At 42.8% G+C, this 12,011-nt stretch overlaps 1 protein-coding gene across 1 annotated transcript; it reads left to right on the top strand.

The window, feature by feature from the left end:
- Positions 1-77: 77 nt before the first annotated feature.
- On the top strand, positions 78-1,309 carry LOC306919246 (cysteine/serine-rich nuclear protein 3-like; the record flags this gene model as incomplete). The annotated part of the gene is made up of 2 exons (XM_079532064.1): positions 78-1,256; positions 1,301-1,309. 2 exons carry the CDS (start codon positions 78-80, stop codon positions 1,307-1,309), a joined length of 1,188 nt encoding a protein of 395 aa, XP_079388190.1.
- Between the last annotated feature and the right edge of the window lie 10,702 nt (positions 1,310-12,011).

Genomic DNA, 12,011 nt, shown 5'->3' with positions numbered 1-12,011 from the left:
AACCAGTCCGAAACGTCTACTTTTCCAGCTCTCCTTTATATTTGATTCCGTCGTGAGTGAAGCGCCACCGTCGAGTCATGAGAGGTATTCTGAAAAGAAAGTTTGAGGAGGTCGACGATGAAGATCCATTCTACTCCTCACCTCCATCATCGTCCCTGCCTTCTCCTGCCTCCACGGAATGGGATTCTGATGGGGAGAGCAGCTCCTCAGAAAGCCAGGACTTTACAACTAATGGTTCTGCTTCACCTGCTGCCAGTCAACCCATCCAGTCTATTCTGAAGAGGCCAAAGCTGGAAGGGAGGCAGAGCAACGTGCGCTTTGATCTGGTGACGGTGTTCTACTTCCCACAATGCCAGGGTTTCACTAGCGTACCCCTTCGCGGGGGTGCCAGTCTGGGCATGTTGCACAGGCACAGCACTCTCCGCAGGTACACAATGGCAGAGCACGCCCTGGAACAACGGAGTTGGCGCAGAGAGAGACTACGAGAGAGACGGAGAGAGGAGAAGCTTGAGGCTTTGAGACACCAGTTGATGGCCAATGGTACCATTGACCAGAGAGAATCTGAGCGACTGACTGCAGACCAGGTCCCAGACGGAGACACTGACGTCCACATCACCGACGCCGAGCTGGAGGATGGGAACAGCTTCCTGCAGCCGTACTCCTACAAGCACAGACAGGCACTCCTGCGAGCAGCAGGTGTGAAGCACATTGACAAAGAGGAGAAGAGACAGCTGCATTCCCTGCGTGTCTTCAGGGAGGACTCTGGATGCAATTGCCAGGGTTTCTGTGAGCCAGAGACTTGTGAATGCAGTCTGGCAGGAATCAAGTGCCAGATGGACGCATGCCTCCCATGCTGCACTAAAGACGGCTGCGCAAACATTCAGGGACGCGTAGAGTTCAACTCCAGACGCGCGCAGACCCACTACATCGACACCGTCATGAGGCTAGAACTAGAGAGGCTACTACAAGATGATACGCCTGACCAACTGGACCACCAGAGCGCGGCTCCAGAAGATCTCCAGTTGGATGTGGACCAGGGACCCCCAGCAGGGGATGCCCCGGAAAAAAGCTGTCCCTTCGGGTTTTCCGCCGAGGACGAAGGGCTTCCTCTCACCATGCCCCCCACCCCTTCCTACCATTTCAGTCCAGAGCGCTCCGTGGTGGAGGAGAACAGCTGTAGCAGCGACATGACCGACTCCTCGTGCTCCCCTTGCCAAAGCGAAGACTCGGATGACGTCGGGGGAAGCCCGGGTCTGGTTGACATGGACGATGGAGCTGCAGGGCTGGCCCACGCCCTCAGCCTCTGTGACAATGACAATGACAATGACACATATAGGGCCTTGTTTGCAGACTGGAACGGCCAGACCAAAGTCAATGAGTTTGACTTTGAGGGGTTGTTGTCGTTGGTTCACCAGCATGATGTTGTCTAGTTTGATGTCTGTGTGGATCAGACCGATTCCCTTCAGGGCCTGGAGTGCAATGGCAAGCTGCAAGACAAGAATAAAGAGCATGATCAGAAATTCAGAAATTCAACTCAGTATCTTTGTATCAATATTTTTTCCATTACTTTAAAATGTAATTGTCAATAAAAATGTTTTGTTTTGTGTTTTCCAGGAACCAGAGGAGTATTACACAGTGCAGGAGTTAAAGGCAGAACTGCTAATAGAGGATGTTATGTATACACTTACATGTGTGATTTGCTCACTGGAAGAAGTGTTCTCCTCCCTGCGTTGCGATGCTGATGAAACATCTTGTGACGTCTTCATGGACCTGTTGAAACGAATGCTTCATCTGGATCCAGAGGGGAGGATAACACCTGACCAGGTGTTGGACCATCCCTTCATCACCATGCCTCACCTATGACCGTCTCAAGGTGTTTGTGGGGTCAACCATTGCAAATGTAATGCACTCCCAGTTATTGGTATTGGATTTTGTGTACAGTACATGTTTGACTATGACAACGCCACAATATGGTGATGTCGGCCAACACTGATCCAGACAGGACACTATGCTACCTAAGACACTTCAGTCAACTGAAACTGAGATCATGTGTGACCCATGGGGTGTACCATTTGTGTCTGTAAGAACACATGCACTATCACTGACTGTTACTATATGACTATATACTATACACACTGCTGTTGCAGTGCTGCTAATAGATGATGTTATGTATACACTTACATGTGTGATATTATCTGCTGCTAAGTGTTGTCTCTCACCTGCACAACAGACTGTGATTCTATATTAGTATATTATATACATTTCATGTGTTTATTTTACATTTTGTATTTAATATTGCACTTGCAAGTTTATATTGTACATACCAGTACTGTATATGACATCACATCAAACTGCATTTGATTGAGTTTTTCTTTCTCTTCTGCACTGTAATGTTTTATGTATTTTTGTTTTAAAATAAGCATTTCTAATTGTATGTATTATTCCCTTGCACATTATGTAGGCCTATATTAGACATGTTATATTAGACATTGTGTTATGTTCACATCATTGGCTGCATTCCAACTGAGAAGAAATTAGCACAATACATTTTGTAAATAATTGTTCTATTGATATATGTTTTAAGTTGTAAACATGGTTTAAATAAAACGTGTTACCTTGAAATATGCGTTGTGTACGTTCTTAAATATGGCCCAGAACAGGTTTTAAAACATTCATATTTTCCAGTTAAATTATATCTCTACATTTATTGATTGTATACAGATAGAACGTCCTTGCGGTCATGTTTCCATCCATCCATGTCCTATATATGTATTAGTAAAGGCTATTAAATTAGTGTCTATTTGGGGGTCCTTGGCGTGACGTTTGGGAACCACTGATATACAGCAGGGTATAAAGCCTTTTAAAACAAACAGCAGCATGTTGTGCACTCACTGTAAGTAAACATTGCACTTTAACATTGTCACCACAAACAATAATAGCAATGATTGTTACAAGAACATATAGCCATTTTAACACACCTGAAACATTGCACACTAGAAAGCTGAAATAGTGATAACAGTTCCATGTGATGATAGACCTATTACTGTAGTTCTGCTGAAACTCATCAGAGTCAAAGACGTGTGAAATGGTCTCAGTTCATCCAAAATGTGATCATTAGCAGGTGATCTGTCCAATGCCAGACAACGAGTGACCATTAACACGTTAATCTCTGCATTTGAATGCATATAGTGAATGAAGCATCAGCCATCATCATTTAGCATGTGTACATTTTAACATGGGGAAAGAATGTGGGGTTTGTTCATTATTTAGCATTTGAAAAACATTGAATAAAAGTGCATTCATCACCACCATATTGAGAGAGAACCCTGCAAAAATGTATCAGTTTATGTTTTTGTTCAGTGTATTTTCATTCAATCCCTTCCAGTTTCACTATGACTTATATGACTGGATATGGAGACAGTAACCTCTGTTACTGAACAAACAAATAATTAATATAGGATATCATTGAATAAGTATAATGATATATCCTGATTTATCTTGACTTATCCTGATCATTTATTAATACTATGGACACATGTTTCTGCACACAGGCCTACACATTACACAATGGGATTTCACTGTAAATATAGATAAGAAATGAAATGAAACCAATAGCGCACAATAGGATATGAGACTTTGATTTGACAATATACTTATTTGCTGTTCCAGTCCTGTACAGAAACCAGACCACTGTCTTCTATACTAAAGTGGAAACAAATTGAACCTACATTACAACCTAACACATAAAATACAAGGGGTGCTGTATATAGGCTACTTGTAAAAGACAAGATGTGAAGGCTTGTCTACTATTTATAAATATTGTTTGAAACAAATAGGCCTAACTGTTTTACTTCCGTGTTCTTGTTTTTAATAAATGTTTAAAGTCAAGATTTGTTTTTTATCTGTGGTTTGTAAGTGTTCCAAGATAAATTAAGATAAATGGGATGTAAATCACAGTATGAGCAGTTGTTTCTTCACCAGAGCTGGTTCTCCTTGGTTCTGATGTTACTGTAATAATGTGGAGAAATCCTCAAGATGAATGGCTCTGCTGCAGTAACAATGAATTCATATCCACTTATTCAATAGTTAGATTGTACATATTTATCCAGATACTGAGTAAGTCATTTTTGGATGAACTACTATACTGCTTTTTAAGGTTTATTATAAACCAGCAGTTGTTATGCACCACATGTGGAAGAACTCCCAGAAAACAGCAGGTATGCTGGCACTCTTATTTATTTTACATCACAATGAAATAAAGTTCTGTTTCCCACTGCATTTGATTGAGTTTTTCTTTCTCTTCTGCACTGTAATGTTTTATGTATTTTTGTTTTAGTTATGATTTTATATATGTTTCCTGATGTGTGCAAAGCACATTGAAATGCCTTGTTGGAATTTGCTATACCAATAACGTTATTTTATATTTATGCTGGCTCCTGCTTTGACTTTAAGAAACTCCTCAATGGATCACTAGACTAGTAGACTAAATATTGTTCAACCAAAGTGGACTGTTATGTTCAAGTGGACTCTGTTTTCGACCATTGCATGGTTTTTCTCCAGATTTACTGGAAAACCAGTTCTTAAAGGGGCATTCCACTCATTTTCAACATTTTACTATGTCATTATATACCTTAGAGCTGCATTAAACATGCCAAAATATTAGACAAGTTGTTTTGATTTTGTACCAAAACTCCCCAGCCACATAGACAAAGCCAACAATCAATGGAAATCAGACTTTGAATAGGGGACACATTAGCACATTCCAAACCAGCCTGGGACAAGAAGCATAGAGGTGTCACTGACACCAAATGGGCCATTAGACACCGGGCTCAGGAAACAAAAGAGAAACACATGTAAATGTTTCTTTGTTGAAATGGAGCCATGGGGTGAATTAACCCCAATAAGGCTAAATAAACCAAAAGTCCTACAACAATAAGGTAAACTTAAACTCTTAAACTTAAACTGGAGATAATCTAAGAGTGATTGGATTAGGCTTCCTTCAAGTACATGGCGAATGCACTCATTCCTTGCAATGTACTTACATACACTTACATATGTTGCGACCTTCGGTCGCAACATATGTAGGTACATTGCACTGAAGTCCCCAGGTCCCCCCAGTCGAGCTTGTACCTGTAACTTGGGGGAAGTCTATTATAATTATTACTGATTCTCCAGTAAAGACATGTTGCCTCTACAAAAACCACACTACAAATGAAAGAAACCAGAACAAGAGAACACACACCCATTGATTCTGATTGGACGGAATGAAACAATGGCCAAGTAAACCACACCCATCAACAAAGCTAATTGGCCGAATGACTATGAGTCACGCCCACCATTAGGAACACATAAAACCAGGGCTCCAGCACAACTAATCATTCTTCTAACAGAATCTTGCCTGAGGAAGGACCAACCAGTCCGAAACGTCTACTTTTCCAGCTCTCCTTTATATTTGATTCCGTCGTGAGTGAAGCGCCACCGTCGAGTCATGAGAGGTATTCTGAAAAGAAAGTTTGAGGAGGTCGACGATGAAGATCCATTCTACTCCTCACCTCCATCATCGTCCCTGCCTTCTCCTGCCTCCACGGAATGGGATTCTGATGGGGAGAGCAGCTCCTCAGAAAGCCAGGACTTTACAACTAATGGTTCTGCTTCACCTGCTGCCAGTCAACCCATCCAGTCTATTCTGAAGAGGCCAAAGCTGGAAGGGAGGCAGAGCAACGTGCGCTTTGATCTGGTGACGGTGTTCTACTTCCCACAATGCCAGGGTTTCACTAGCGTACCCTTTCGCGGGGGTGCCAGTCTGGGCATGTTGCACAGGCACAGCACTCTCCGCAGGTACACAATGGCAGAGCACGCCCTGGAACAACGGAGTTGGCGCAGAGAGAGACTACGAGAGAGACGGAGAGAGGAGAAGCTTGAGACAGCTGCATTCCCTGCGTGTCTTCAGGGAGGACTCTGGATGCAATTGCCAGGGTTTCTGTGAGCCAGAGACTTGTGAATGCAGTCTGGCAGGAATCAAGTGCCAGATGGACGCATGCCTCCCATGCTGCACTAAAGACGGCTGCGCAAACATTCAGGGACGCGTAGAGTTCAACTCCAGACGCGCGCAGACCCACTACATCGACACCGTCATGAGGCTAGAACTAGAGAGGCTACTACAAGATGATACGCCTGACCAACTGGACCACCAGAGCGCGGCTCCAGAAGATCTCCAGTTGGATGTGGACCAGGGACCCCCAGCAGGGGATGCCCCGGAAAAAAGCTGTCCCTTCGGGTTTTCCGCCGAGGACGAAGGGCTTCCTCTCACCATGCCCCCCACCCCTTCCTACCATTTCAGTCCAGAGCGCTCCGTGGTGGAGGAGAACAGCTGTAGCAGCGACATGACCGACTCCTCGTGCTCCCCTTCCCAAAGCGAAGACTCGGATGATGTCGGGGGAAGCCCGGGTCTGGTTGACATGGACGATGGAGCTGCAGGGCTGGCCCACGCCCTCAGCCTCTGTGACAATGACAATGACAATGACACATATAGGGCCTTGTTTGCAGACTGGAACGGCCAGACCAAAGTCAATGAGTTTGACTTTGAGGGGTTGTTGTCGTTGGTTCACCAGCATGATGTTGTCTAGTTTGATGTCTGTGTGGATCAGACCGATTCCCTTCAGGGCCTGGAGTGCTGTTGAAACGAATGCTTCATCTGGATCCAGAGGGGAGGATAACACCTGACCAGGTGTTGGACCATCCCTTCATCACCATGCCTCACCTATGACCGTCTCAAGGTGTTTGTGGGGTCAACCATTGCAAATGTAATGCACTCCCAGTTATTGGTATTGGATTTTGTGTACAGTACATGTTTGACTATGACAACGCCACAATATGGTGATGTCGGCCAACACTGATCCAGACAGGACACTATGCTACCTAAGACACTTCAGTCAACTGAAACTGAGATCATGTGTGACCCATGGGGTGTACCATTTGTGATCACAGTACTCTTAGTAGTTATACTGTAAGAACACATGCACTATCACTGACTGTTACTATATGACTATATACTATACACACTGCTGTTGCAGTGCTGCTAATAGATGATGTTATGTATACACTTACATGTGTGATATTATCTGCTGCTAAGTGTTGTCTCTCACCTGCACAACAGACTGTGATTCTATATTAGTATATTATATACATTTCATGTGTTTATTTTACATTTTGTATTTAATATTGCACTTGCAAGTTTATATTGTACATACCAGTACTGTATATGACATCACATCAAACTGCATTTGATTGAGTTTTTCTTTCTCTTCTGCACTGTAATGTTTTATGTATTTTTGTTTTAAAATAAGCATTTCTAATTGTATGTATTATTCCCTTGCACATTATGTAGGCCTATATTAGACATGTTATATTAGACATTGTGTTATGTTCACATCATTGGCTGCATTCCAACTGAGAAGAAATTAGCACAATACATTTTGTAAATAATTGTTCTATTGATATATGTTTTAAGTTGTAAACATGGTTGAAATAAAACGTGTTACCTTGAAATATGCGTTGTGTACGTTCTTAAATATGGCCCAGAACAGGTTTTAAAACATTCATATTTTCCAGTTAACTTATATCTCTACATTTATTGATTGTATACTAGATAGAACGTCCTTGCGGTCATGTTTCCATCCATCCATGTCCTATATATGTATTAGTAAAGGCTATTAAATTAGTGTCTATTTGGGGGTCCTTGGCGTGACGTTTGGGAACCACTGATATACAGCAGGGTATAAAGCCTTTTAAAACAAACAGCAGCATGTTGTGCACTCACTGTAAGTAAACATTGCACTTTAACATTGTCACCACAAACAATAATAGCAATGATTGTTACAAGAACATATAGCCATTTTAACACACCTGAAACATTGCACACTAGAAAGCTGAAATAGTGATAACAGTTCCATGTGATGATAGACCTATTACTGTAGTTCTGCTGAAACTCATCAGAGTCAAAGAGGTGTGAAATTACAATTTACAATTACAATTTAGGCATTTAGCAGACGCTCTTAATCCAGAGCGACTTACATTAAGCAATAACAAAAGCATGGCATACATCACATATATAAAAAGTAGTTATCATGAATCATGCGTAGACTAAGAACGTAACAGTGGAGTATCTATGTAAACTATACATACTATACTATCAAAGAGGTGTGAAATTACAATTTACAATTACAATTTAGGCATTTAGCAGACGCTCTTAATCCAGAGCGACTTACATTAAGCAATAACAAAAGCATGGCATACATCACATATATAAAAAGTAGTTATCATGAATCATGCGTAGACTAAGAACGTAACAGTGGAGTATCTATGTAAACTATACATACTATACTATATAATATTTTATACATGTGTACTATAAAGTGCTATGACTACATAAAGTGCAATTCTAGAGCTGTCTACGTAACAAGCTATAAGTCTGTTTAAAATACTATCTAAGTCTACATAATGTGCTATCTAAGGGGCTAGGCTAGGGCAAGTGCTACGGGCCATGGTGGAGTCTGAAGAGGTGGGTTTTCAGACTACGGCAGAAGATTGGGAGTGAGGCTGCAGTTCTGACTGTGATGGGAAGTGCATTCCATAGTTTTGGAGCCAGAAGGGAGAAGAGTTTGGGACGTGTGGAGCGTTGTCCCGGCGTTTTTAGTGAAGGTACCTCCAGCTTCCCTGCGTTGGCCGATCTGAGTGCGCGGGAGGGTTTGTAGGGTACGATCATACTTGTGAGATATGGGGGGGCCATGCCTTTGGTTGCTTTGAATGCCAGCATCAGAGTTTTGTATTCTGTGCGGGCAGCGACCGGGAGCCAATGGAGGGAGCGGAGAAGGGGGGTGACGTGTGAGAATTTTGGCTGGTTGAAGACCAAGCGGGCTGCGGCATTTTGGATCAGTTGGAGGGGCTTAAGTGCACATGCCGGTAGGCCAGTAAGGAGGGAGTTACAATAGTCAAGTTTTGACAAGACTGTTGTCTGGATTAGGAGCTGGGCTGACTCCTGGGTGAGGAACGGTCTAATTCGTCGTATGTTGTAGAGTGTAAACCTACAGGATCTAGTGACAGCTGTGATGTGTGTTTTGAACGAGAGCTGACTGTCCAGGACAACACCAAGGTTCCTGGCTGTCGGGACAGACTTTACCAGGGCGTTGTCTACGGAGATAGTTAGCTCCCGCATAGGGCAGGACTTAGCTGGGAAGAACAGAAGCTCAGTCTTGTCTGGGTTCAGCTTGAGGTGGTTGGAAGACATCCACTGTGAGATGTCAGCCAGGCATGCAGTGATGCGTTCTTCTACCTGGGTGGCAGAGGGGGGGAAGGATAGAAACAGTTGTGTGTCATCGGCATAGCAGTGATAGGATATATTGTGAGCAGAGATGATGGTGCCGAGGGATTTAGTGTACAGTGAGAAGAGGAGGGGACCAAGTACAAATCCCTGTGGGACCCCAGTTTGGAGGGTGCGGGGGAATGATAGCAAACCTTTCCAAGAAACCTGGTAAGTCCGGTCAGAGAGGTAGGAGGAGAACCACTTCAGCGCCGTCCCGCCGATGCCTAGATCAGCTAGGGTGTCTAGGAGCAGCTGGTGGTTCACTGTGTCAAATGCCGCCGATAGGTCTAGGAGAATCAGGACTGCAGAGTGGGAAGCAGCCTGGGCAGCATGTAGTGCTTCTGTGACTGCGAGGAGTGCAGTTTCCGTGGAGTGTGCCTTCTTGAATCCTGACTGGTTGGGATCCAGCAGGTTGTTCTGTGAGAGATGGAGAGAAAGCTGGTTAGAGACAACACGTTCAAGGGTTTTGGAAAGAAAGGAAAGGAGTGATACCGGTCTGTAGTTCTTGACATCTGAGGGGTCAAGAGTTGGTTTTTTGAGGAGTGGTGATACCCTGGCTGACTTGAAGGCAGATGGGACACAGCCTGAGGTTAATGAGGTGTTGATAATGGAGGTGATGAAGGGGAGCAGGTCAGGTGCGATGGTCTGGAAGATTGGAGACGGGGCGGGGTCGAGAGGACAGGTGGTAGGTCTAGTGGATGTGACTAGTTTCAGGACCTCGTCTGGGGATAGAGGAGAGAAGGAGGACATGCATGGTATGTTATGGTTAGCATTGGTTGAGTCGAGTGCTTCTTTATGGGGGAGGGGGGTAAAGGAGCTACTGATATCATCAACCTTCTTTTCGAAGTAGGTGGCAAAGGCCTCCGCAGTGAGGGATGAGGGTTGAGTGGGGGGAGGGGGTTTAAGGAGGGAGGAGAAGGTGGAGAAGAGTTTCCTTGGGTTAGAAGTGCAGGATTGGATTTTGGTGTGGTAGAAGGAGGTTTTAGCAGTGGTTAGTGAGAGGGAGAAGGCAGAGAGGAGTGAGTGAAAGTGGGAGAGATCATCTGGTAGCTTTGTCTTGTGCCACTTCCTTTCAGCTGCCCTGAGAGGTGTTCGTTCAGATCTGAGGGTTTCAGATAACCAGGGGGCCGGTGGGGATGAGCGAGCTGGCCTGGTCGAGAGAGGGCAGTGTTGGTCAAATGCAGATGGTCACATGCTAATGGAAATGGTCTCAGTTCATCCAAAATGTGATCATTAGCAGGTGATCTGTCCAATGCCAGACAACGAGTGACCATTAACACGTTAATCTCTGCATTTGAATGCATATAGTGAATGAAGCATCAGCCATCATCATTTAGCATGTGTACATTTTAACAGGGGAAAGAATGTGGGGTTTGTTCATTATTTAGCATTTGAAAAACATTGAATAAAAGTGCATTCATCACCACTTGAGAGAGAACCCTGCAAAAATGTATCAGCTTATGTTTTTGTTCAGTGTATTTTCATTCAATCCCTTCCAGTTTCACTATGACTTATATGACTGGATATGGAGACAGTAACCTCTGTTACTGAACAAACAAATAATTAATATAGGATATAATTGAATAAGTATAATGATATATCCTGATTTATCTTGACTTATCCTGATCATTTATTAATACTATGGACACATGTTTCTGCACACAGGCCTACACATTACACAATGGGATTTCACTGTAAATATAGATAAGAAATGAAATGAAACCAATAGCGCACAATAGGATATGAGACTTTGATTTGACAATATACTTATTTGCTGTTCCAGTCCTGTACAGAAACCAGACCACTGTCTTCTATACTAAAGTGGAAACAAATTGAACCTACATTACAACCTAACACATAAAATACAAGGGGTGCTGTATATAGGCTACTTGTAAAAGACAAGATGTGAAGGCTTGTCTACTATTTATAAATATTGTTTGAAACAAATAGGCCTAACTGTTTTACTTCCGTGTTCTTGTTTTTAATAAATGTTTAAAGTCAAGATTTGTTTTTTATCTGTGGTTTGTAAGTGTTCCAAGATAAATTAAGATGAATGGGATGTAAATCACAGTATGAGCAGTTGTTTCTTCACCAGAGCTGGTTCTCCTTGGTTCTGATGTTACTGTAATAATGTGGAGAAATCCTCAAGATGAATGGCTCTGCTGCAGTAACAATGAATTCATATCCACTTATTCAATAGTTAGATTGTACATATTTATCCAGATACTGAGTAAGTCATTTTTGGATGAACTACTATACTGCTTTTTAAGGTTTATTATAAACCAGCAGTTGTTATGCACCACATGTGGAAGAACTCCCAGAAAACAGCAGGTATGCTGGCACTCTTATTTATTTTACATCACAATGAAATACTGTTCTGTTTCCCACTGCATTTGATTGAGTTTTTCTTTCTCTTCTGCACTGTAATGTTTTATGTATTTTTGTTTTAGTTATGATTTTATATATGTTTCCTGATGTGTGCAAAGCACATTGAAATGCCTTGTTGGAATTTGCTATACCAATAACGTTATTTTATATTTATGCTGGCTCCTGCTTTGACTTTAAGAAACTCCTCAATGGATCACTAGACTAGTAGACTAAATATTGTTCAACCAAAGTGGACTGTTATGTTCAAGTGGACTCTGTTTTC

This window comes from Electrona antarctica (genome assembly GCF_951216825.1).
Source record: "Electrona antarctica genome assembly, contig: scaffold_25, whole genome shotgun sequence".
Classification (NCBI taxonomy): Eukaryota; Metazoa; Chordata; class Actinopteri; order Myctophiformes; family Myctophidae; genus Electrona; species Electrona antarctica.
Note: the sequence above shows the minus strand (reverse complement) of the source record. Positions and strands in the feature narration are given on the sequence as shown.